The following is a 26,906-nucleotide window of genomic DNA, read 5'->3' on the forward strand; positions in this document are numbered from 1 at the left end:
TTGAGACCCCATGGACTGTAGCCTGCCAGGCTCCCCTTGTCCGTGGGATTCTCCAGGTAAGGATACTGGAGTGGGTAGCCATTCCCTTCTCCAGGGTATCTTCCTGACCCAGAGATATACCTTGTGATTTCTCATGGACCGGGTCCACAGAAGCCTAGCTCCAGGGTCTGAACCTTCTCCCTACAGTCCTGGGGAGGACCCCTTTGAGACTCAGCTCCCAGGAAATGGGCAAGGGCTTCCTGAGGGTCATCGGCTGCCACCTCCTCAGCTTGAGTCCAGGGGCTGGGGAGAAAGATCAGAAATCTAATTTATGCCAGTTCCAGAAACACGTTGGTACCAATGAGTGCCCATCTAGGTGGTGGGCAGTGACTCCAACCCTGCCCTTGGACCTCACAGCCCCAGAAGGAACAGGAAAACACTTAGCTGGGCCAAGTGAGGACCACTTACAGGCAGAAGAAGCGGTTCCATCCCTCAGAAGTTGTGAGAAGTTGACCTCAGAGCTGGTAAATAGCCAGAGAAGGTACGGGGAAGGGAATCCCTGGTGGAGGGAACAGGCAGAGGCACAGGGGCTGAGGCAGAAGGTATGTGGTGAGTCATGGAGAGGTGTGGTGTGGTCAGGAGGGGGTGTGTGTGTTTCGAAGCGGGGGAGAGGTGGCAGGAGAGACTGGCTGGGACCAGAGGGCTCAGGTGCCAGTTGAGCTGGGGCTTGCAGCCTGTAATCAGGGTAGTCCCTTCTGACTCAAGCGCTTTCTGGAGTTTAGGTTGCCAGGCAGGGCAGGGTGGTGCTTTCTGGGACTGAGCTAGACAGAATGCCCCGCCAGGAGTTTATAGGATGTTATCATCCTAAGTGTTTTGAGGCAGGGCAGGAGCGCCGGGGTGGCGGACTCTGGGAGGGAGAGACAGTATCTGTTCTGTAAGCAACCCAACCCTAGCTGTATTCAGCTGCCAGCCCCTGCCTCAGTGGGGCCGGTCACTCAGACATTGCTGTGCTGAGGTCCTAGCTATAGATCTTTGAGAGCCCGGTCACTCAGGCTCGGCAGGAGGAATGGTCAGTAGAACACACCTTTCTGGCCGAAAGGGCACTTACTGGGCGACCCTAGTCTCTGATACTCTGGACTCACTCATTGGGAATGTTGATGGGGGACCTCACTGCTGAGCAGGATGAGGCCCTCACGTCATGTGTTAATTGTGCTTCCTGGACACACGTCGCATTCCAGCTCCCAGGTGTCATTCCAGGTATGCAGGTGTGCCTGTCAGTGTGCATGCACCCATATCTGCTCATTTCTGTGTCTGAGCATGAGAGCAGGTGTTGATAGGTTCTGGATGATAAATCTCTTCTTCCACCCTGACCTCAGGCTTGGAGGGTTGAGCACACACATTGAAATGATCACTCCAAGCCTGGCTTGTTCCCCTGCAGCACCAGACATCAGTCTGTTTCGTTCTCTGAAGACTCTTATCTTTCCTCCATGCCTAGATGAGCCTGTGAGCTTGTTGGTTTAATACAGTCTCTAACAGAACTGGCAGGAGGCAGTGAGAGGCTGCTGGAGCCAAGCTTTATCCCGTACAGGGAGGAATGGGACTATGTCAGTTAAGGTTGTAGGGTGGTAAGCAACAGAAACTGACTAATAACTTAAGCAAGAAGGGGATTTGTTGAAGCACATCAGGAGCTCGCAGCATCTATGTGGAGATTCAGGAGCCAGGGCTCTTGGGCCGTCTTACTGGGGGACCTTCACCAGAGCTCCAGACAATTTTTCCCTATCCTTTTTCCACCCTACTTAAGATTTAATGCCCTGAATGGGAGAGTCTGGTTGGATCATTAGCCCATGCCTTGATTTATATATAGCTCCATTAAGACCAGGAAACCAGGATGCATTTAAGAGCATCAAAATAAAACAGCAATAAAAGAGAAAAAGAGATCAAAAAAAAAAATATATATATATATATACACAAATACCAATGACTGTGTCTATTACAGTGATCTTGGGCAGGCCACTGGCCCTCTCTCAGATGCAACCTCTCATGGGACAGGGAAGAGGCCAGACTCAGTGTCCTTCAAGGGATTCTTCATTTCTGAGAGTCCGAGTCCACGATCAAAGGAGAGGAAAGCTTCTATAAATCAGAAAGTGTTAAAAATGTTCAAATAACAGAACAGGAACTTCTGTGTTAGTGGGGACTCAGAGCCATCTGTTCTGAGCAGGGGAGAGGCAGAGATGAAGCGTTTGAGCTGGGGGGTGGAGGGGCTCCAAGTCCCCTGCTTGGCAACAGCAGGAGCAGAGAGGAGCTGGCCTCTCCCTACCCTTGGGTGGTGACCTGTAGAGAAGGTAGTCAAAGGGTGGATGTAAATGGCACATGGATGCTAATGGAGGGTGGAATCAAAAAGGGAGAAAAATGCCTTTCTCAGAGGGGCCAGGAGAGGAATCTGGCTGGTTTCTGAATCACGAAGAACAACAGATACATGATGCAAATCAGTACGCACTTCCTGTGTCGCACCTGCTAAATGTCATTTACTCATTCACTCAACAAACATTCTCTGAGCCACCTCCTCTGCCCTGGATTATGGAGATGAATCAGATAGCGTTTGAACCCTCAAGGCTCACGATCTGTTGGGCTGGTAGAGGGGAGTGGGGGACTGATGTACAAACATAATCAGCACAATGAGTTTGGTGCGATGGAGGGGTACACAGGGTACTCAAGTAGCCTAGAGGAAATGACAATTTCAATAAATAGGTCAGGGAGGGCTTCCTGGAGGCAGTCGTGTCTGTACTGGGTTTCTGAAGGACAAGTGGGAGGAGTGAGCTAGGCAGAACCAGACCAAAAAGCCAGGGGAGGGGGGTTACCTAGGTGGCGCTCTCCGTGGTCCTGAACACGTGGTCCTGTTACCAGGACAAGACTTTTGTGTTGAGGGTAGGGGGCAACTAGAGAGGATTGCTCCCAATTCCTGCCATTCCTTTGGGCTCCAGAAAGTATCGTAACTATGAGTGAGTCTAGGGAGCTCCATTTTCAGTATGGATGAGTGTAATTTTGAGAGATGGGCAGTAGGATCTGAGGCTGGAGATTGGCATGGGTCATGAAGGGTTACTGGAGACCATGTTAAGGAACTTTGACATTTTTAAAAAAATTGATTGAAGTATAGTTGATTTACACTATCATGTTAATTTCTGCTGTACAGAAAAGTGATTCAGTTATACATACACACACACACATATATTCTTCATGTTCTTTTTCATTATGGTTTGGTATAAGATATACAGTAGGACCTTGTTGTGTATCCATTCTATATATGATAGTTTGCATCTGCTAATCCCAAACTCCCACTCCATCCCTCTCTCACCCCCTCACCCCCTTGGCAACCACAAGTCTGTTCTCTATATCTGTGAATCTGTTTCTGTTTCATAGATAGGAACTTAGATATTTTTAGTCTTATAGTAGTGGAGAGCCATGGAAAGGTTTTATGCAAGGTAATGATAGGGTTGTATGTATGACTTAAAAAATTATGGCAAGAAATATGAAGAAAAGACTGGAGGGGAATGTTGGAACAGGTGTTGCTGAGCTTTCAAAGGGTCAAAGTGAGACATGAAAGGTTAGAGCTAAGTCCGTGAGCAATGAAGACATTTGAAGATATTAAGAAAAAAGTGGATGGGCCCTAGAAGTGGGAGTTGAAGGAGGAGTTCCAAATGGCTTCTAGGTTTCCCGCTTGGTAACAATGTGGATGCTGCTGGCATTTGTCAGAGATAAATGATACCGGGTGGGAGCAGGTTGAGGGGAAAGATGATGAGTTCAGTCTTGGATGTGCTGAGTTTAAGGTGCTGGGGGTATCTTGGGGGGAATGTGCAGGAAACTGCATATAGACCTACTATTTGGAGATGAGGTCACATCGAAAGATGGCGGGTGGGATGTCCTAGGGATGTGGATAATTGTTGAAAGCCCAAGCATGAGTGAGAGGCTGCCGAGGGAGGGTGTGCCATGTGAGCAGGGAGGAGACTGAGGCTGAGCACTGGAGACACTCCAGTGTAGGGAGACGGGCAGAGACGAGGTGGACTGAGCTCCCAGCTAGCAGACCTGGGGGAGCCAATATTTCTCTGAGTGTGTTCTGAAAAGCCATAGTCATCTTCCAAGATGTTCTGTGGCCTCATACACATGGGCAGATGGCAGCCTATACCTCCCCATGGGAGACTCCCGATGTACACTTTCAGATTAAAGGCTCTGAACAGTTCCTCAGTGAGGGAACCTAATCCTCTATGTTTACCTCACCATTTCCCAAATATACTCGCCCTTGGGACATGAACCACTAATGTCCTATGCCCTATTTGTTTTGAAATTATGGTCTAAACTTAACGAATGAAATTAGAAGGCCTTTTAGCCATCATTGACTTCAGTCTCCCATTATGTTGATGAGGAAGCTCTGTCCTGGAGAAGCTAAGAGAAGCTACTGCCCTCATTCCCGTGGGGCAGTAGAGGAAATACTGGATTAGTGGGTAGACACACCCTACCCTTAAGGTTTAGTGCAAGCCTCATCATTTACTGGGCTTCCTTGGTACCTCAGATAGTAAAGAATCTGCCTGCAATGCAGGAGACCCAGGTTCACCCCTGGGTTGGGAAGATCCCCTGGAGAAGGGAATGGCTACCCACTCCAGTATTCTTGCCTGGAGAATCCAATGGACAGAGGAGTCTGGTGGGTTACAGTTCATAGGGTCACAGAGTCAGACACGACTGCACAACTTAACACTTTTATTTCATCATTTACTAGGTATGTGACCTTAGGTATACTACTTCCTTGGGTCTCTCTTTCTGGTTAAGAGCTAAAATTGCTCCCTGGGCAGGGCTGTGGCTGAAAGGATGAGGAATTTGGGGGAGTGGGAAGGGGACCATGGTGTTGGGCTTAGAGCTATGGTTCTACCTTCTGCCTATAGTCCCACAGCTGGCCACATCCTCCAGCTGGGCCCTGTCCTCTACCTGGCATCATCACACCATTATGAAGGTCAGTGCCAGGGCTCAGTCCCAACCCCACAGAGCTCCTAGGTCTGTCCTTGCCTGTTTGATCACCTGCCACTCTGGGCCACCCAGTGGAACTTCCTGCTTCCAGCTTTGCAGGCCTGCACTCAGCAAGCTGGAAAGAGGCAGCACAAGAACTTTCAGAATGAAATGTTTTCCTAACCCTCTCGTCACAGTCATTCATACCCAACACGACGATGCATATTTTTAGTCACTTTGCAGAATTTAAAACACACCTCGAAGGCGCCAAGAAACACCAGCTTGAGGATTAACTCTGCTCACAAGAGACAGTGGGGTGGACGTGGGGAGGGCCGCCTCGTGCTACATCACCCGTTGCCTATGCCATGACTCACTGTGGCCGACACCTTCACGAGATGCACCTGCCCATGGATATGGGATCTGGAGCAGCCTGCGGTGGGAACTGAGCTCCCAGCCCAGGTACTGCACCAACCCCAGATTAGTGCCAACTCTGGCACCTGCTAGCTGCACATCCATGGTGGGGTCATCTCTGGGCCTTGGAACCTGTATGTGGAACACAGGACATAATTCTGGTTCCCTAGGCTCCGTCTCGTTCTAGCATTCTGTTCTCAGCCCTTTGTACAGGATTTTCTTTTCAATCAAAGCTGCAAACACATGAATGGGGGACGGAGCTTACCAGAACCACAGCACCTCTGAGATGGGTGACAGTGGAGAATGTAATCCTGAATACAGAAGCTACCCTGCCACTCTCCACGGGGGATGGGGCTCCCCGCTCCCCCAAGGGAGAACCTAGGGGACTTCCAGACCATCTAAAGCCTATCCTCCTATCTACCCCCAGAGAGAGAAACTGACACCAGTTAGGGTTCTTGTCTAGGGTCATGCCACACACCAGGGCAGAACTGAGTTAGGGCCCAGCCTCCTGTCTCCCATTCAGGGCTTTGTCATGCGCTGCTGAAGCCTGATGCTTGCGGTTACTGGGCCCTCAGGGGACAAGGCCCCCTTTTAATGCGCTGTTTCCAAGGTGTCCCAGTTGGAGCCCTGTCTCTCCCTGCCAGGGGCTGCCTCTCTGTGGGGCATGGGTAGGGTCTCGGTGCGCACACAGGAAAGGGTCCAGGGGGAGTCTGGGGGCTGGATCTGAGCTTCCATGGGGGAGGTGGGCGACATAACCTTCTGTGTCTGGTGGAGCCCTGGACCAAACCCCCCACCGATCATGCTTCTCGGTTCTTACAGTAGCCCTCCCTGAAGTGATTAAATCATGGCGGGTGAGTAACTGCTGGGGCGGTCACGGGCTCTCCCACCCGCGCTCCTGACTTAATCATCTGAGACCCTCTCTCCAAGATGTCCACGTGCCCTGAGCTCCAGCCCCCCAACTGTCGCCCAGACTCTCCGCTGCAGTAGGGGGTGGAGAGGGAGGGCACTGAGTGGGTGCCAGGGAGTCCTACTTTCCGCACGCGGCTCCTACCTCCGTGGTTCCCCACAAAACCCCTCCGGGTCCTCGCCAGCCTCGGCGGCCGCGCGGCTCCGGCGTGACTGCGCCCCCGTCGGGCGGGAGGGGCTCGGCGGCCCGGCCCCCTCTCCGCCCCCCGGGGGCAGCACGTGTGGGGCGGGGCTGTGGTCCGAGCCCGGGGCTGATTGGGCGAGGGCCTGGTGGGCGGGGCCGGGCCGCAGCTGTCAGAGCGGCGGCGGCGGCGACCGCGGCGCATCGGGCTGAAACGGTGGCAGCGCCGCAGCCCCGGCCGGAGCGCAGGAGCCGACGGGGCCCGGCCGGGATGGTGCAGCGGCGGCTCCTCGGCGCACACACGCACTGAGTGGGCCCAAGCTGGGCCCCGCGTCCCCCGCGCCTCCCGCCGCCCCGATCCCGGCCGGCATGATGTGCCTGGAATGCGCCTCGGCGGCGGCGGGCGGCGCGGAGGAGGAGGAGGCGGACGCGGAGCGGCGGCGCCGGCGCCGGGGGGCGCAGCGAGGGGCCGGCGGTGGCGGTTGCTGCGGGGCGCGGGCAGCGGGCGCCACTGGAGTCGCGACCGCCGACGATGAGGTGCAGACGCTCTCGGGCAGCGTGAGACGGGCCCCTTCCGGACCCCCCAGCACCCCCAGCACTCCCGGCTGCGCAGGGGCTGCCAAGGGCCCGGGCGCGCAGCAGCCCAAACCAGCCAGCTTGGGCCGCGGGCGGGGGGCAGCCGCCGCCATCCTCAGCTTGGGCAACGTGCTCAACTATCTGGACAGGTACACCGTAGCAGGTGAGCGAGTGCCCCACCCAGTCCGAGAACCAGGACCCTCTGCCTCGAGGTACCCCGGGGCAGGCCCACTATATCCAAGCCTTTCGTGGGGTCCCTAAGGGCCTTCGCCTCAGGTACAACTGGGCAAGTGATGCCCCCAAGACCTACTGGTCCAATCCTGGGACCGCCCCCGCACCCCCCGGGCCAGGGGTAGGGGGAGTCCCCACCCCTGGAGTATAGCCCGCGCGTCCTCGCTAGCCCTTGACGTCCCATCCGTTGTCCTCTTCTGCGAGTCTCCTCTGCGTCTCTGCGTTATGGCCTTCGCGACCCCTCCCGCCCCAGCCTCGGGTTCCCGGGCCTCTCCTCCCCTTCCCCCAGCCCAGGCGGTCTGTCCGTCCGTAGCCGGTCAGTTCCTTCCTTCCTCCGCCGCCTCTACTCCCCTGCGTGCGTGCTGCGAGTGCGCGCGCCCCTTGCGGGTGTGCGCCAGAGGAGACCAAGTGTGTGCTCGCGGGCGGCGCGGATGTGTGTGTGAGCGTGTGAGCGCGTGGCTGACAAAGGCTTGGGGCTGCGGGGAGTGGAGGGAGGGGCGGGGCGGGTCCGCGGCGCCTGGGGACCCAGGATGCGGTTTGCAGCTGGCCCTGGCTAGAGGCCTGAAGACGCTTCCCCCTCTTCTCTGTCGCTTGGGGCCTGGGGTAGGGCGCAGGCCACTGGGGCAGGAGAGGGACTGCCTAGTCCTCTGTGAGCGTCTCCGGGAGCCAGCCTCCTCAGGGAGGGGGTAGGGGTCTATAGAATAACTGAGTTCTCGCACCGAATCTGCCCATCTGTGCTTGGTGTGTGACCTTGGGCCGGTCTTAGCTGTTGTTTAGGTCTCTTCCTCCGTTTTTGAGGTGGTTGATCCTCAGACCCTCTGGGGATGAAAGAGCGTTCTGGGAATTCTAGTCTGCTGGCTCCCCTCCCCCAATTCTTAGGGGTCTGTGAGCAGGGACTTTTCCCTAAATTAAGCAGCTCCTGGGTGGGAATGGTGCAGCCTTAAGAGAAAAGGACTTGGGCCAGACTTGCATGTGGGGGCTGTCTACCATAGGAGACTAGTGACATCCTGGCCCGCTGGCCCCAGAACCTGCCTAACCACAGCTTAGTAAAATCTGCAACTAACAAAAAAGAAAAAAAAATAAGAGAGGGAGAAATTTTGGACAGACTCTACAGAGAACTTTGTGCCCATGATGAGAGGCGAATTCTGGCCTAAACCATAAAACATAATGCCACCTGGGTCCCCTTTCCCAGGACTCAGTCTCCCTGTCTGTTCAGTGGGGTTTTGTGTCAAGTGGAAGGGAGAACTCTGCTGGGAGAGCAGAGGCTTCTGCCTTCCCTGACTCCCACTTTCAAAATCTTTTATCTCTCTGTTCCTCTCTGAGGGGAGTTGAAAGGGGGTACCCCTGGTACCAGTTTCTGGGGTGAGCTGTCCCCAGGGGACTCTTACTTTGGTCTGGTGAGCTGGAGTACTCAGCACCATCCAAGCACACCAGCGCATCTCATGCATGTGCCATCCTGCCTGGGACCTGGGAGCTTAGGTGCCACCCTAAAGTGGGGAGAAGTCAGGGAACATGGGCGGAGGGCGGGGGGCGGACCTGTGGGTAGTGCAACATCAACTTCTGTCCACAGATGAGCAAACCAAGGCTTTTGTCCATAATGGCTCAGAGAGGGCACGACAAAACTGGCGTTCCATTTAAATCCATCTACCTGGTTCCCACCCTCTCAGCTGGGCAATGAATGACAGGCTTATGGCTCTGTCACACCAACTTGTCTTTTCAGGCCCCAGACCACCACCCCCCCCCACCCACACTCTGACATTCTTAGGGGAACCGACTCTGCTTAGTGGCTGAGGTGGGAGGGTGGGATCAAGGAGGGCTGGTACTTATCTGCCCCCACCCCCACGGGGGTCCCAGAGTCAGAATGGGAGAATAAGATAGGAAATTTTTGGTGAATTGGTAACAGGGGGTGGAGCAGTAGGGAGGAAGGTCCGGAAAGCTCTGTGCAAACACTGCCTGAGCTATGCATCCCCTTCTGTCCCGCCAGGGCCGGGAGCTCCTGCTCCACCCCGCCCCCAGCACACAACACACACAGATTTCCTCTCCGGATAAGCCTGGCTCCCTCCATTTCTCTTTACTGTCGATTCTCCTACCACCACCCCCTTGTTGCCAAGTTCAGTTTTCAGGAAGATTTACTATCTCTATGGCAACTACTATGGCTTGATGTGTCTCGGGAGGCGGGGGGCGGTTTGGGGGAATCGCAGGGGAATGGTCATCTCAGGCTTCAGTCCACCTGTTGCTGACTGTCCAGCTGGGACAGATGAGGCGATGCTGACAGTCCATGGCTCAGTCATCTTGGATATTTGCACCCACCTGATCCCTGAGAACTTCACCATTTGGCCCTGGCTCCCCCATAAAAAAAAAATGGGGAGAGTTCCCTCACTCTTCCTTTCAATCCGTCCTGTGCATTTCTGTTTTCATGGTATAGACCAGCTTCATCCAAAAGAGATATAAAGCAAACCACGAATATAATTTAACATGTTCTAGGAGCCACATTTAAAAAAGTAAAAAGAATAGATGAAATGAATGAACAACATTTTATTCCACTCACTCTATCCAACATCATCAACATAGAAGCTCTTGATGGGATAGTTTGCCTACTTTTCATACTGAGTTTCAAAACTCAGTGTATTTTGCATTTATAGCACATGTCAGTGTAGCTGTATTTCACGTTCGCAATAGTCATAGTAGCTAGGGGCCACCACGATGGATAATGAAGGTCGAGAGTCTTTGATGCCAGAGTTCCTGTTCAGGCTCTTCAAATTCCCAGCCGTGTGACCTTGAGGATGTCACCTGGGCCTTCTGGGCGATCACTTCCTCCCCTCTACCTCCTAGGGCTGTGGTGTAACTGAGAATGTCTCTTATGCCGGGGACAAGGCCAGACTCCGAGGAGATCTTCACTTTTCCCCGTTCTTCTGTGGCTCTGCCCAAGCTGTGGCCCGGTCACTGTGCCCTCCTATTTCTCTCTTTCTCACAGTTCCTTTTAGGATTCCTTGGCAAATCCCCAGCTTCTTCACCAGGGCTGTTCTCCATCCTGGGAACTCCGGGAGGTCCAGCCTCCATCCTAGCATTACCACCGCCACCCCAGCGCCACCCCACCGCCACCCGGTGATAGAGCTAATTATGGCTTCTCCTCTTCCTCCTCCCCGTGAGAACCCCCTGAGGGCAGCCCGCCTCAGAAGCAGGTGAGAAGGGCCAAGTTCCCACTCTGGCTTTTCTTACTGAGCGTTGCTTCTGCTGGATGGAACTGAAGTAGCCCAGAAACCACCTCTTAACCCTGCCCTCCACCTCCCTGGGTGGATGGGGACACGGATGCTGGGAGAGAGCTGGCATTTATCCAAGGTCACGTGGTAGGGCGGAGCAGGATCAGAACCCTCCAGTGTAGTCTTCTCTCCAGGGCAGGACAGAGCATGCCCCCCTGCTTCTGACCTGGAAAACTGGAGACTCCGCTGGCCAGGGCGGAAGCCCTCCGGGCAGATGAATTTCAGCTCAGTTTAACAGCAGCAGTTTGAGCTCCCCTAGGGCACATGGCTCCCACTCCCAAGGCCCCTACCAGCCTGGCAGCCACTCACTCTCCATTCTGAGCCCACTTTTGGCTGCCAGGTCAGGAGATGGGGTGGAGCCTCTCATTTGAGGGTCCTGAATCTCACCTTACCAGCGCAGCACCATGGTTCCTGAGAAGCCTGTACCCCTGGGCTTCCACTCTTCCATCTGTAGAAGAGAAGCAGAGCTGAGAGTGTAGGAGGCAGCATTCTTTTCCTGGAACCAGGCCCAGCAAGAAGGAGTTGGCATGGCCCTGTTCATGGTTGCTGAATGACTGTTTGAGAGCTGAGATTCTCCCCTAACTCCTCTGGGCGCACCTGTTCCCTTCCTGAGACCCAGTTTCCTTCCCTTTGATCCAGCCCCTTGGCAGACCAGGCACTTGAAATTGGGTGGAGCAGGGGCTGGTGAGGAGGAGAGGCAGAGCCCTGCCCTGGGGGAGTCTTTTCTGCCAAAGAAGCTGAGACCGGTATCCATGGCAACCGCTCACTAACACAAACCCAGAAGGAGAGAGGCGTATAGGGACCCAGCCTGGAATGCAGGCCTGGCAGGGACTGGGGGCTTCCCCAAACACCTGAGCTGGGTGCAGGAAGGGCCGCCAAGCATGGGCTCTTGGCTGTTTTTCTTTTCTTTTTTTTTTGTCTGCTTGGTTGAATCTGTCCAGAGCTAACACTTAGGGGAATGGAGGCTCCGGGCCTTCTGTAGTGTCACCTGAGTGTGTAGAAGCCAGGTCAGTCCCCATGCTCCGTAGCTATCTCTGTGGATAAGGATTATCAATGCCACTCCCGCCCTGCCCCCTCGGGTGGCTTTGTTTGACCCCTTGAGTGGTCCTGTCTTGGTCACCACCAAGTTAGCACTATGTACGGTCTGCAGGGCGGGGTGTCCCAGGGCCACATTCCAGAATGCCTGTCTGATAGGTCAGTGTCCAGGTGCGCCACTGGACCGGCCTGGAATGCCAGCAACCCAGTGACTAACCACTAGCAGCTCCTTTTTCCTCCTTAGGCACCTTCTGGTTGGATCTGTTGGCACCTCCTTTGTGCCACTGACCTGTCAGAGAAGTGCCTTGAAACTCACTACCTTGGTTTGGGACTCAGGGCCAGTGACCAGCCCAGCCTGTGCCTTTGTTTCCCCTTTGTGAATGGGGCAGGAAGGCTGCAGGGTATAGCCTGGGCTAAGAGGGAGGTTGCGGGGCCAGAGCTGCTCAGAGAGGAGTTTCATGTCCCTTCCCTGACAGGAAGTGGCTTTTGTTTCTGCCTGGGTGTGAATTGAAGTTGCTCGGTCGTGTCCGACTCTTTGCGATCCCGTGGACTGGAATCTACCAGGCTCCTCCGTCCATGGAATTTTCCAGGCAAGAGTACTGGAGTGGGTTGCCATTTCCTCCAGGGGATCTTCCTGACCCAGGGATTGAACACAAGTCTCCTGCATTGCAGGCAGACACTTTACTGTCTGAGCCACCAGGGAAGCCCTGGGTGTGGGGGCCTGAAATCCTGAGGGTAGATGGGGGATGAGAGCACAGGAGGCAAAGGAGACACTGTCTTGATCCCCAGGCTCATGGGGCTGGGCTCCCCATGGGCCCTGACGATCTCCTGGGCTGCTCGTGGCTTTGTCAGAGTTGCTGTGTGACCTGAGGCAGATCCTGACCCTCTCTGAGCCTTGAATCCACAATAGAAGATTTTGTTCCTCTTTTTCTGTGGTCAGGGTCTTGCTCCCAAGGGTAGTATGGGGCGCGTGACTTAGTCTCAGGGACTCTCGCCTGCTAGACTTCGGCTCTGCCTACATCTTCCTTTCCCAAGATAGCCAGGTCTGTTTCCCTGTTGTTGCAGTGGCCAAACTTAGTTTTTGCTGATGGGCCTTAGTGGTGCCTCTGCCCTCCTTCCCGGAAGTCTTCCCTATGTCCCCTCCATTCTGTCCCACATCCATCATGGCACCTACCGCTGTTATAGGCTAGCTGTCTCCCTCCAGCCGCAACGGTTGCTGAGCCTGGTCACTTCTGTGACCCCAGTACATGTGAGGGATGGGCATAGGCTTGGCTCTTGTTGGCCGACTATGTGACAGAATTGAGTTGCCCTAGCCTGGCCTGACCCCAAAGCCCATCCTTCTGGGCTGAAGGGGCACTGGTAGGTTTGAATGACCCTGGACCAGGATAGGCCCTTGTGGTCGAGGCTGGGGCTTCTCTTGTGGTGGCCGGTGCTGCCCTTTTGTGCTGACCAGGGCTCACAATGAACTACAAGCCTCGTGTCTCCAGGAAGGAAGTGGGGGCAGTGGTCAGTGTGGTCTCTGTCTGCCCCGCCCTCAGACCTGACAGTGGGGCTCCCTGGCCCCATGCTGGGCAGAATGGCTCCTGCACATGCAGGAGGGCACTGGGGTGGTTCTGCCTGGTCTCTTGTGCAGGTGGGGCATTGGAGGTGAAGGGCTGGTCCCAGGTCACACTGCCAGGTGGGATGAAGCTGGGGAGGGCCAGAAGATGTGGCTGAGGGCAGAAGCATTTCTTTTAGTGTGAGAAAGAAGCAAGAATGGTGCGTTAGCCAGAGTTTGGAGGTTAGGTGTGCGGGCCCTGTCTCCTGCCTTGCCCTCAGTTCTCTGCCTCCATGGTGACCTTGCTGGGGTCTTCTCCTCTCCCCCACCCCTCCGTCGTGGGGTCTTCATGATCCCTTCCCTGCCAGGCATGGACTTGCCAAATGGGATCTCTGACTGCAAGGAGCAGTTATGCTTTGTAAACTGTAGAGGGCTGTGCCGGGGGTGGGGTGTTGTTACTTAGTCACACACTGTTTGGAGCATCCAGGTGAGAGTGGCTGGTGTGGATGTTGAGAGGGGGCTGGCTGCAGCCTCTTTTCTGGTGTTTTTTGGGGTGAAATGGGGAGAACAGGCCAGATCGGGGAGCTTGGAGGCCAGCTCAGCCTACCTCCTGCCTGGTCTTCTGTGGTCTGTTTCCTTCATCTTCTGAATCTCAATTTTCCATCTGAGAAGTGGGAGCGGGAGTTGCCGGTCACCTTACCCGGCCGGCACAGCATACAGGGAGATGTGAGGGTTCGTAGGCTTGAGCCATGCTGTTCAGAGGTCTCTTATCTCTCCCCACCCACCCTCCCCCGATACCTTCTTGGCCTTATCCTGGGTCTGTGTCCACACAGGCCACACCCTCCATGGGTCACGATAAGCGTGTGACCACCTTGTCCCCGGCCCCTGGTGGACTTGGGAGTCCTTGAGCCAGAACAGGGCCGGAGAGGCTGAGATGGGAAAGGAGTGGCCCTGTATAGCCCCCAAATTGCTAAGGCTGAGTCCGGTTCCAGGAAAGCCTGCCCCAAATGATAGACCAGAACCACAGGCCAGAGGCCTGGCTGCCTGTCTCCACCCACTCTGGGCAGAGAGGCTTGGTGGGGAGTAGGGGATGGGATGGGGTGTTGGGGGAGGGCTCTCTGCTCTCCTCAGGCTGGCGGGGTCTGCAGGCAGCGCTCTGGGTAGGGAGGGGTGCTATGGGTGCTCTTTAAGGGGCCATTGGAGTCTAGGTCTTCTAGGGAGGGGCTGAGTCTGTGGGGCTGGGGCCCTATCCTCATGGTCCCTGCAGAGATGACCACTAGGCTGTCCTGACATTAATGATCCAGATTTTTAGGCAGACGTGGGGGGTAGGAGGGAGGGTGTATATAGAACAAACTCGGTTTGAGATTTAGGATGGACACAGCAGGGATGTCTAAGGATTCTGGGTCACTCTCAGATGGGCAATCTGAGCCCCAGAATAGAGGCCAGATGCTACCGGAGGTCACTCAGCTTGTCCCTGGGGGATCTGGGGAGGGTCTTGCCCTGTGGACACTCTGAGGCAGGTAGAAGTGAGTGTGCTTGACAGCCCGGGTCCCTGGCTGAGGAACTGCTTTGGTCAGTCCCTTTAGGCTCAGGAAGGAGGGGGTGGGTGCTGGTGGGGCCAGGCTGTGGTTTCTTAGCCTGAGCCATTCAGAGCCAGGTCAGCAGAGCCAGGCCCTCAGGCCCCTGTAATTACCCGGGCGGGAGCTACGGCCCAGTATGGTGGCAGGGGTGAGACTTCCAGACTGAGCCAGCTGTGAGGCCTGCAAAGGGGACCAGGGTCCCTCCAATAGAGACCGGCCAATGGCAAGCGGCACCCACCATCTACCCCCATTTTGGAGAAAAGAACACTGAGGTGGGGGTTCCTATTCTCCGGGATCTGATCACGGGGCGGGGCTCTTGCCCCATGAGTTAATGATCTATGATCAAGTTTGTAAGGTTCATAACATTTATTGACTACCTACTATGTGCCAGGCACCATTCCAAGCATTTTACAGGATTAACCCATTTAAACTTCACAACAACTATATAAAGCAGATGTTAAAATTTATTCTTGTTATGGTATATAAATATATACATACATATAGATATATATAGGAATATTACTCAGCCATAGAAAAGAACAAAACAATACCATTTGCAGCGACATGGATGCGCCTAAAGATTGCTATGCTGAGTAAAGTGCATCAGACAGAGAAAGACAACTATCATATGATATCGCTTATATGTGGAATCTAAAAAAAATGGTACAAATGAACTTATTTACAAAATAGAAATAGAGTTACAGATATAGAAAACAAACTTATGGTTTGTTACCAAGGGGGAAAGGCAAGGGGAGGGATAAATTTGGAGATTGGGATTGACATGTATACTCTAGTATATATAAAATAGGTAACTAAAAAGAACCTACTGTATAGCACAGAGAACTCTACTCAATACTTATAATGACCTATATGGGAAAATAATCTAAAAATGAGTGGAGATATATATATATGTATATAATTGATTCACTTTGGTATCACCTAAAACTAACACAATATTGTAAATCAAGTATACTGTAATAAAAGTTAATTTAAAAAGTTAATCCTTGTTACAGAGGACGAAACTGGCAAAGAGGTTAAATAACTTGCCTGAGATCACATAGCAGGGAAGGTGGAGAAGTCAGGATTTGAACCCAGAGCCCATGCGCCTAGGAATTCAGCTATGCTGCCTGCTACTCTGAGAGAGGCAAGGTGGACTGCACTGGATGACGAGGCAGAAAGGGACCTCGGGATCATGTCCCAACCTTGCATCTGAGGCTGGTCTGAACTGGGGGCTCCTGACGTCAGTGTGGATTTCCTCTTACACCGCGGCCTTTTTGAGGACTCAGTGATGTCAGCAGGTTGGGTTCTGGACCTGGCTCCTCTGGGGGCGATGGAGGGGCCAGCAGTGATGGGGAGTCACTGTGAATATCTGTGACCAGCCAGATGGGTGAGTCAGGCCAGATTTCATCCAGCTCTGGGGGTACCTCAAGGTTACAGGCATCTCTTCAATAAGAGTCCCCAAAGAGGGAGCTGGGGGGTGGAAGAACCTTGGTAGACATGAGCTTGGATTTGGGCCCTGGATGAGATGGAGATTAACAGGTGGAGATGAACAGACCAGGAAGAGGGCATGGCTGTGTCAAGGCTTTGGAGGCCTGTGGACCATGATGTGCAAGCCACAAGGGTTCAGACCACCCAGGCCAGTGGTTTCCAGTTACCTGGACACTGTGTTAATAGATTCCTGACTCTCGCTTCTAGACAGCGTGATTGTGCAGATCTGGAGTGTGGAGGCCTCAAATGCAAGAAGTCTGGGCTGAATTTGGGTGGTAATGCAAAGCCACTAAACCCTAGTGGGGCAGCCACGCTCAATGAGCTAATAATTTGGTTCCACTCTCAGAACAGTGTCTGGCATGCAGTGAGCCCTCAGGACATGTTACCACACACATTACTGTTGCCACTAGCAGTAGTATTATGAACAAGTGTCCTGGGCCGTGTATTCTGAAGACCCCTAGGTCTCCAGGAGATAGTGAAGGACAGGGAAGCCTGGTGTGCTGCAGTCCATGGGATAGCGAGGAGTTGGACATGACTGAACAACCAATAACTTAGATGACTCTGAGCCCTGGCCAGAACTGACAACCACTGTGCCACAGTCTTAGCTCCTTGAGTCCAGAGACTGTCTGTGATCTCTGAAACCCAAGCCCAGGATTTAATAAGAAGCTGATAAGTGCTTGTGTGATCAGGCTACCTGAGGGGTGCTGGGTAGATGGGAGAGGCTGGAGGCAGGGAGTCCAGGGAGGAGACCGGTTGGAGAAGAAGAGAGAGAATCCTTGGGACCCATTCATGGGAGGTGAGGGGGTGTCATGGTTGACTCCCAGGTGTCTGGCCTGGGGAGTGGACCAGGTGGTGGAGTCATGGAATTGGGGTCCAGGTGACTGCGATGCTGAGGGATAAGAAAGCCTGTGGGACTGAGCCACCAGGAGGCGGTTGGCTTCAACAGAAGATGGAGATGAGGACATTGAGTTGGGAGGGATGAAAATTCTTTTAATAACTTTAGCTATGGAAATTTCCTGGCAGTCTAGAGGTTAGGACTCAGCGCTTTCACTGATGTGGCCTGTGTTCAGTCCCTGGTTGGGGAACTAAAAAAAAAGAAAAAAGAACTTCATCTGTGAAATGTTAGTTGCTCAGTAGTGTCCAACTCTTTGCGACCCCATGGACTGCAGCCCACCAGACACCTCTGTCCATAGAATTCTGCAGGCAAGAATACTGGAGTGGATAGCCATTCCTTTCTCCAGGGGATCTTACCCACCCAGGGATCGAACCCAGGTCTTCTGCATTGCAGGCAGATAGATTGTTTACCATCTGAGGCACCCTGTGAAGGAGGGAGAGAAAAAGACCTGGCTGGTAGAGGGGATGAGGCAGGACTGTTTTTACCACTAGGATCAGCGAGAGGTGAGCGCGTTTGTGGACTCTGTGCAGGAGGCAGGAGTGAGGGAGATGCTGACAACACAAGGCAAGCCAGCGGCTAACCCAGGGCCAGCTTCCCGGGAGGCAGGAGGGGCAGTTGGCCTTGGACAAGAGGCGAGCCCCTTGGAGGCTTGAGAGGGGTATAATTAGGGTCAATGGGTAAGAAAATTCAGGTGCTCCTGCTTCTCCAGAATGTTATTTCTTGGCTCAGGGATAAGGACCCTGTGGACAGAGGATGATCGTGACTGTGGATTTGGGGTGAGTGCCTGGAGAAGCCTGGACCGGGAGCTGTGGCCATGGGATAGGGGGAGCTGCGTGTGGGGTGGAAGCCCCACCTTGCTCACCCTGGGCTGGTGGAATGGGTAGGGTCTGAGCTGTAGGAGGCTGCTTCTGGGCGTGAGGCCCGTCCTGTGACCCACTAAACCTCAGCCTCCAGGAAAGAGGCTAAAAATAAGGCTGTGGTGAAGAAGGGAGGGGGGTTGTGTGGGTCCAAGCCAGCCTGGAGCCCAGAGGAAAATCTGAGACGACCGTCCGGGCTGCTGTGACACACGCTTCCCGTGCCAGCGGCCAATGGGATCTCACTCACTTGCGGCAGTGGCCCTTTGCAGGCCTGGAAGAGGGGAAAACAACCCAGAAAGGCTTGGGCAGGGCCTGACCTGGAGTCTTACAGCCCGCCCAAGGCCCTGTTCCCTGGGGGCGGGGGGAGTGTTTCTCTGACTTTCTGCCTGGAACTCAGGCCTTGGACCCAAGGCTGGATTGCAGGGGGCTGCTGGGACAGGGGCATTCAAAGCTTCCTGTGCCTGGGGGTCTAGGCTGCTCAGGAGTTCCTGGGGGCCCTGGATGCCCATCTGGATGTGGTGAAATATTCCTCCCCCTTATGAAGCACTCTGTGCAGTGGAGGAAGTCAAGGAAGGCTTCCTGGAAGTGGAGGCAAATGCTGGCCCTTAAAGTCATGGGTGGGGGGATGCATCCAGTCAGATGGCTGGGATGTGCCTTGGGGAGGAAGCAAGAGTGTTTGTTTCTTAAAATAATTTTATTTATTTAGGGCTGTGCTAGGTCTTCGTTGCTGCATGAGGGCTGTCTCTAGTTGCCATGAGTGGGGCCTACTCTCTAGTTGTAGTGCATGGACTTCTCATGGCAGTGGCTTCTCTTGCTGCAGAGCTCTCAGGTGCAAGGGCTTCAGTACTTGTGGCGTATGGGCTCAGCAGATGTGGTGCACAGGCTTAGTTGCCCTGAGGTTTGTGGACTCTTCCCAGACCAGGGATCGAACCCATGTCCCCTGCATTGGCAGGCAGACTCCTGACCGCTGGACCACCAGGGAAGTCCAGGGGTGTTTAGATTTGCTGTGGACACATGCCACCTTCATTGTGACCAGTTTGATATAGCCTCCCTCCCAGAAAGTGGGCCTGGGGTTACTGCAGAACCACGCCCTCCTCTGGGCTGTGGGTGGGGACCCAGTACAGGACCCTGAGGGAGTGGTACCCTCCTACCATCTCTCTCTTTTTAACATTTTTTAATTGGAAGAAAATTGCTTTACAGTGTTGTGCTGGTTTCTGCTGTACATCAGTTGTATATACCCCCTTCCTCTTCTCCCACCATCTCTTGACTTTCCCCATCTTTCTGTTTGCTCAGTGCCTAAACTGTGACAGTCTCTGTCCTGGGTTCTAGAGATGACTTGCTACGATCCCAGCTCTCAAGGGGCTCATGATCCAGTTGGTGGGGGGCGGGGAGGCAGGCACCTGTCCATATATCTGAGCTTCCCCCCGACAAACAGTCCCTGGGGGTTGGCTTTGTGCCCAGCCCTGGGCTGGGGAGGTGGGGTGGGCAAGAGCGAACCATGCAGAAGCCATGGGACAAAAGAATGAGCTTGGGTTTTTGGTAATAGACCTGGTTTCAGATCTTGCCCCTGACATCTTGTTTACTGTCTAACAAACTATGTAATTTCCCAGGGCCTCGGTTTCCTCATAAGTAAAATGGGGATGATAACCCTAGGTCAGCATGGGTAGGAGGGCTAGAAATACCCCTTGTAGACTCACACAGTGCCTAGAACTCAGCAGGAACCAGCAACTAGGGGCTTTTTGCTCCTGGCCACAGGGGGTCTAAGGAGCTCATATCCATGTCCCTGTCTTCTCTGTAGAACAAATTGAACCTAGTGTGACAAGCACTAAAACAAGGATGAACTTGGGAGAGTGGGGGCAATAAGCTCTCCCCCTTGTGGGAGGGGGAGAAATCGAGGAAGTCTTCCCAGAAGAGGAGGCATCTAAACTAGTTTTGAAAGAATGGCAAGAATTAATTCAGTCAACAAAATTGCACCAGGGTAAGAAGAGGCAGCAGGTATAGTTAGGGGGGCCAGAGGTAGATTGGGGTGGCTAGAGCATGGGGGTAGGGGTTGATGCCCTGAGAAGTGAGGCTGAAGGGTGATGTTGGCAGGGCTGAAGCTACAGCCCCATGGCCTGATGAAGCCAGGGTAGGCACCAGTGGTGGTGATTATGTGAGAGAGGGCTGTGATCAGATCAAAAAGCTACAGGCCCTGGCTCAGGACTGGGAATGGGCTGTGAGGCGGGAGGTGAGTATGGGTGGCTCCCCAAATTCAACCATGCCACCCATAGCCCCTGATGGAACTTGAGGCCTCTGAGTCTGGGTTGGGGGCACCGCAAAGGTCCCACTTGATGGTTCTGCCATCCGCAGACCCAGGATTGGCCCCTGGTTTCTGCCTTCGAGGTAAAGTCGCAGCCCGCCCCGGTTATTAAGTCGTTAGCTGGGTCTCACGCAGCCTCTTCATTATGGGTAATTATGGTGAATCCTCTCTGGGTATTAACAAGGAGGAGACCAGCTGCTCTTGACTGTCAGGCTGCTAGAACAGGAAATCCCTGGGCATCTTTTGGGTGGGGGGGACAGTGGCATCTTCTGCAGCGCCGGCCACTGGACGGGACCTTCGTACTGTGGAGATTCCACTTTCAACCATTTCCCTGTGACTTTGAACTTGTGGCTTAACCTTCTGTGCCTCTGTTTCCTCATCTTTCCAGTGGGATGATAGTACCAGCCACCCAGGGTTGTGTGAGGGCTAAACTAATAAAGCACTTAATGCTCAGTAATATGAACCACTGGAGAAGGAAATGGAAACCCACTCCAGTTTTCTTGCCTGGAGAATCCCATGGACAGAGGAGCCTATAGGTGGGCTACAGTCTATGGGATCACAGTGTCGGACACAAGTGAGCGACTAAACAACAACAAAACAACAGTATGGACCACCATCATTTTAGATGCTGGCATCAGCATCATCATGTTGAATTGTTTTAGGAGTTCCCGGAAGGCAGGGTCTGGTCCCTTTCTCTGTTCCCTGCGTGGGGAGCTCCAGAGAGGGGCCCTGTCTCCTTTCTCCCCTCTTCCTTCTCAGTGCAGACGTGCAGTGGTCAGGGGGGCTCTGGCCTGTGGTCCAGCCTCCTGTTGTCCTGAGATAAGCTGAGGCAGAGGCCCTGGGGCCTGTGGGGGTGGAGGGTTGCGCTTACCCGGGAGCCCTGGTGGAGGGCTACTTGAGGTCAGAGGGGGCCAGGACATTGCTGGCCTCCATATATCCAAGGCCCTGTCCGTCCACAGCTGTCGATCGTTTCTAATTGTCCTAGTTACCAATCCAATTGACGCTCCCTAATGGGAGTGCCGGAGAAGGCAATGGCAAGCCACTCCAGTACTCTTGCCTAGAAAATCCCATGGATGGAGGAGCCTGGTTGGCTGTAGTCCGTGGGGTCGCTAAGGGTCGGACACGACTGAGCGACTTCACTTTCACTTTCACTTTCACACATTGGAGAAGGAAATGGCAACCCACTCCAGTGTTCTTGCCTGGAGAATCCCAGGGACGGGGGAGCCTGGTGGGCTTCTGTCTATGGGGTCACACAGAGTCGGACACGACTGAAGTGACTTAGCAGTAGCAGTAGTGATGGGAGTGCAGAGGTGGCTGGAAGTTGGGAGAAAGGCAGACATGGCCTTAAGGGCTCCCATTCCCCCAAGAACGTAGGCTCGGAACCCCGTCTGCTTCCCTCTGCATTTTGGCTCTTCACTGGAAAATTGGGGGTCCTGGTTATGCTCCTGAGGACAGCTGGGGGGACGTGTTTGAGCACAGGTACAGATATCAGGTATAAGCATTGCCTGCATGCCCTCACCACCCTTTCCTTGGCCAGAGGGCTTTCCCTGCAGCTTTCAGAGGCTGCCTATCCACTCTCTGGGCTGTGGGCTTCGGGGTCTCCCCTGAGGGCAGGGTCCATCTCTGGGGTTCCAGCACCTAGTATGGGCCTGGGTTGCAGGTGGGCAAGAGACCCAGGCTGGCAGTAGGAGGTTTGGCTGCCCTCGGTGGGCTGAGTGATCGCGGAGGAGCCTTGCTCATCTGCTCCTTGGACCCGCCACTAGCTGAGTGCGGGGTTAAACACTGCAGGATGGATGCTTGGCCTCCATGGTCCCAGTGGCCTGGCTAAACTGGGCAGGGTGGAGTTCTCTAGTTGGGGCCAGGCTGGGCCCTGAGGGGTGGAAAGAGGACTGGGAGGAGGCTGAGGGTCACCTGGGTGGGGTAGAGGGATGTGGGTGCTCAGGGGTCAGACATCTCCAATAATCACCCTCTGTCTTCTCCTCCCAGGCGTTCTTCTGGACATCCAGCAACACTTTGGGGTCAAGGACCGCGGCGCCGGTTTGCTGCAGTCAGGTGAGGCCCATCTCCCATCCTGGTCCCTCCACCCGGCTTTCTACCTGGTGGGGATTCCCTGCCCATCTCTTCTGTGGTCCCGACTTGCTGAAAAGAACGTGAGCTTCGTGTCCAACATCCCACCTTGTCACTCACATAAGGCACCACTTCTCCCGGCCTCTGCTTCTATTCTTGTAAAACAAACAGCACCTGCCCTCAGGGCTGTGGGTAAGAACACAGGCACCTGGGAATCACCTCTCAGATGCCAAAAGCAGGAAATTCTAGCTGGTCAGCCTCGGAGCCGGTCACAGACCCAGGACAGGAGCCTGAGAAACCTGGGTCCCAGACTAGACCTGGGTCTGAGGTTCTTGGCCCCTCTAGCCTGGGATTCAGGCCTCAGGACTGATGGGGAGGCAGGGCCCACCCGCCCTGGGCCAGGGCAGCCCAGCAGGTGATTATGCAGTTATTCCAACCTCTCTACCCTCCCTCCAGGGTCCATGTCAACTTTGCGCCTGCCCAGCCTGCTAAGCGGCCCTACTGGACCTGAGCTTCTGGCTTCCTGGCCCTCCCACGGGCTGTGGCCCTGCTAGCCGTGCTCTCAGCAGGACCCCCAGGCGGGGGCAGAGACTCGGAGCAGTGTTACATCCTAGGGCTGGTCCTGACCCGACCCTGACCTTGCTGTGGCCAGTCCCTTGGCCCTGGTTTCCTTGGGCTGTGAGGCCCAGTTAGATGTGGGAGAGAAGGTCCATGGTCTGCATTCCAGTCTGGGAACCCGGGGATGCAGGGGCGGAGCGAGCTGGCTCCGTCTAGGAACTTGCCTGACCTGTCTGGGTGGCATTCCAGCATGCCTGGTGCCAGGCCTCCTTGAGCCACAGGCACTCAGCCAGGCTCTGTTTCTCACTTCCCAGGTGGGGTCTTCTGGGTTTAGAGAGAAGGCAGATGAATAGCTCCAGGGTTTAGCCCTAATAGGTGAGAATGGACGGAGCTGGAACTGGGGCAAGTCTGTGGGGCCCAGCTTCTCCTAAGGGCATCCAGGTCCCCCCCCAACCCCGCCTTTGCAGACATTACCTCCCAAGCCCCTCTGTGCGCTCCTTGCCCCCTCCCTGCCCTTGCTTGGCCTCCTTTGGCTGGGTCAGAGCAAGTCATCCTGCCTTGGGGCCTGGGACAGGTTCCTCCAGCCTCCTGGGCTCCAGGCAATGCACTGACCAGCACTTACAGCCTGGGAGACGAGGGGAGACCGAGGTCAAGCCCGATGGCCGTGTGGGAGGGAGCAGGCTGCCAAGCTGGTGAGGGAAGGGCAAGAGGGAGCCTTGTTGCCCATCCTCCTCCCTCCATAGCCCCTGAGTCACTGGGGACCCAGCCCAAGCCTCATCCCCTTCCAGGTTGCTGACTGATCTTCCCCTCCTCCCGTCTCCTCCATTCAGCCCCCACTAATGGAGGTCAGGGCCAGTGCATCCACCCAGGGAGAGGGTGGGAGGGCTGCAAGGGTCATGGCTTTGCCACAGTTATGTCCCGGGCTGTGCCTTTCTTGGTTAAGAGAGAAGTCATGGCAGCCCCTACTTATCCCTGGTCACCTGGTTGGAGGTGGACAGACCATCCACAGCATCATCTTCTTTGATTTGTCCTACTCCAAGCTCCCTTTGGTCACCTTTTCCCTTTGGTCAAGAGAGGGGAAGTGACTTGCTTAGGTCTCATGGTGAGAGAGTAGCAGGCCTGGCATTGGGACTTCTGCGTATGGGGTCCTCTTGGCTTGGGAGGGGACACAGACACTCACTGGACTGGTGAGGCTTGTCCCAGGCGTCTGAGTGTCTGGCATCTCAACATTCTTGGGGTGAGTGCCTCTGGGCCATGGTGAGCATTTCCAGCACTCTCCAAGACCCTCTAGTCTTCGCCCTGTGGTCCTCATCCTACCACCTACCCTGGGCACCAGCTGGGAGGGCTCCCCAGAGTGTCCTTGCCCTTCTGGCCAACTAAGCCAAGAAGCCAGGTGGGCTGGACCAGGACGTGACTCAGTGGGCTACCAGGCAAATCATCTAATTGGCCTGGGCCCCAGGCACCTGTCTCTTCCCCAAGCACTGATAAGGTCGGAACCAGGTGGAGGGCGCCAGCCAGGTGTTGGTGCTTGCCCAGATCAAAGGGCCAGGATTGAGGGCTGGGTTGCCTGCTTATTTGTGGGCACCAGGGGCTGCTGGGCCAGGAGACAGGGTTGGGGGGCAGGGGCGGAGAGTTCCGCCTGGGCCTGCCCATGCTGTTTCCCCTGGGGATCAGAGCATGAAGGCTGGTTTGGGAAGAGCCTACTTTTGGTAGCCCCCTCGCATATTGCTGCCAGCTCTGAGCCGGCCCCTCGGCTGCAGCAGCCATAGCTCAGCCTCTGGGAAAGCCCACAGCAGAAGTACAGCTCTTGAGTCTTGCTGTCTTGGGAAGTCAAGAGTCCCCGTAGCCTATAACTAAAGGGGCAGCTGTTGCCAAACCTACTGCTCAGCAGACCCTGCCCTAGACTCTGCCTCGGACTCAGTCCTTGCATGCAGGAAGATTCCTTGTATTGATGGGAACAGAAGACATATTTAGTCGCCACCAGAGGAGACTGTGGGAGCCTGGGGTGGTGGTGGTTGTAGTGGAGAGCGTGGACCTAGCTGTGTCTGGTGGCAGGTCAAGACTTTCCCGAGGAGGGGACATTTGAGTGGGACTTTGAAGGATGAATTAAAGTTTGCTCATGGGAAAGCAGGGCTTCCCAGGTGGCGCAGTGGTAAAGAATCTGCCTGCCAATGCAGGAGATGTAGGAGACTTGGGTTCGATTCCTGGGTCAGGAAGATCCCTGGGAGGTGGGATGGCAACCCACTCCGATATTCTTGCCTGGAGAATTCCATGGGCAGAGAAGCCTGGAGGGTTATAGTTCATGGGGTCTTTAAAGAGTTGGACGTGACTCAGCACACACACACACGGGAAAGGACTTCAGTTAGCTTGTTGATTTGTCAGAGTTTCCCCCTTCCCAGCTGGATAAAATATGTCAAGGAAACATATTTAAATGACATAGCTGAGTTTGAAAGCTAAAGCTAGCAGGGACATTTCCAGGTGGTAGAAACAAAGAGTTGAACTCAAAAACAGGAGTGGAGCTGGTACCAAAGCTAAGCGGGGACCAGCATATGTCTTAGAAGCTTGTTACAGTATTTTTAATGTAAACATTTTTATTACAAAGACTTTAAAATATCCACAAAACATAGAATAATGTAACAGGTTTCCATAGAGCTATCACCCAGATTCATCAAAGTATGACTAGTCTGGCCCAGTTTCCAGACTTGGGGATATTCTTTACTTTGAAAATTGTGCAGAGCAGATTTGGGTCCCTGTGATTTTAGTTGATCACCAATACATGGGTGATTCAGTGTCTGCCTGGGGCAAGCTCCCTGATTTCAAGCTATATACCCAGGCTGGTGGACAGTTTTTCCATCCATGAAAAGCCATCGCTTCCTTGGTTCAGCATTTTAGCAGGGAGCCGAGTCTAGCTCGTGCTTTGTACAGGCCACCCACTTCTACAGACAGGCATCTGTTTTCAGGAATCCCAGCAGAAACAAATTCCAAACTGCTCCTTAGGGAAGCTGTCATGACCCAGGACCTGCATAGGACACAGGTGACAATTCCCACTGAAGACAAACCCAAATTCAAAATGAACAGAGCATACAGGGAAACCCACATTTGTGGGAGCGAGTCCACCAGCTCAGAAAATGGGGAAACCCACTCCTAAAGAATTAGAGAAAACAGACTCATTTGAAAGGACTTTACATTAGATATGTTTAACAGTCAAAGCTCTAAAGAAAGAGTAGAATTTATAGGACTGGAATAGCACATTATTTTTTAAAAAAGAGTAAGGAGATGTTTAAAAGTCCTAAATTCAAAATTCCAGAGTGAAAAATATTAGTATTAAAATAAAAAATAATTAGATGAGTTAACAAGTAGACTAGACCCAGTTGAAGAGAAAATAAGTGAATGAGAAGCTGGATATGAGGACACTGGCATAAATGCAACTCAGGGGAGCGGGGGCTGAGAGTGAGGGCTGTGGTGTTGCTGGCTCTGGTGTGAATTTTGTCGTGGGGAGAGCTAAGGTGAGGGGCTGGGGACAGCAGGCGGGGTCTGATGGAATGGAGCATCTGGGTTTTGTCTGGAGGCAGCGGGGAGCCAGAGAAGATAGCAGATCAGGGCTGGTCCCTGTAAGGTGTGTGCATCAGGAGGGTCACGCTGGGGCTGAGTGTGGGAGCAGATGGCGGGGGAAGCTGGGAGGCAACTCAGGGCTGGGGTTTGTGGCATCACGAGGAAGGGCTAGGATTCGGGGGCAGGGGCGCGGGGACAGAGGAAGGGCCAGCTCAGAATGAAACCAGACGGCGCCTTTGCTTTGGGACTGAGTCTCCCTCCCCACTTTGCTCCCTCCCCACTTCAGCCAGCCCGGCAATATCCTCCAGCTTTGGCAAAGACTCAGGTTCTGCAGGCAAAGTTGGGCAGCTCCCGTGGCTGTCCCCCCATGGCCCTCCTGCCTGAAGGGATGCTAGAGAGAGAACCTCTCTTCCTGAGGCCTCAGTGGCCAGCCTAGGGTCTATATCCTGAGCAGAGTCTGAAAGAGGGGTAGTTCCCGTCCTTCCTTTCTCTTGAGTGTGGT

General features: G+C 54.3%; 1 protein-coding gene across 3 annotated transcripts in view; it reads left to right on the forward strand.

Annotated features, from left to right (window-relative positions):
• Positions 1-6,662: 6,662 nt before the first annotated feature.
• SPNS2 (SPNS lysolipid transporter 2, sphingosine-1-phosphate) overlaps positions 6,663-26,906 on the forward strand; it is a 37,504-nt gene continuing 17,260 nt past the window's right edge. For all 3 annotated transcript variants that reach the window (XR_008682903.2, XM_055404067.2, XM_055404082.2), the window contains exons 1-2: positions 6,663-7,208; positions 22,214-22,279. Coding sequence is in view for 2 of the 3 variants with exons in the window: in XM_055404067.2 (XP_055260042.2) it covers positions 6,839-7,208; positions 22,214-22,279 (436 nt within the window). In the remaining variant the exon portion in view is untranslated. The remainder of the gene's footprint in view (positions 7,209-22,213; positions 22,280-26,906) is intronic.

Source organism: Moschus berezovskii, chromosome 20, assembly GCF_049115385.1.
Source record: "Moschus berezovskii isolate FMDL1 chromosome 20, NW_MosBer_1.0, whole genome shotgun sequence".
Taxonomy (NCBI): domain Eukaryota; kingdom Metazoa; phylum Chordata; class Mammalia; order Artiodactyla; family Moschidae; genus Moschus; species Moschus berezovskii.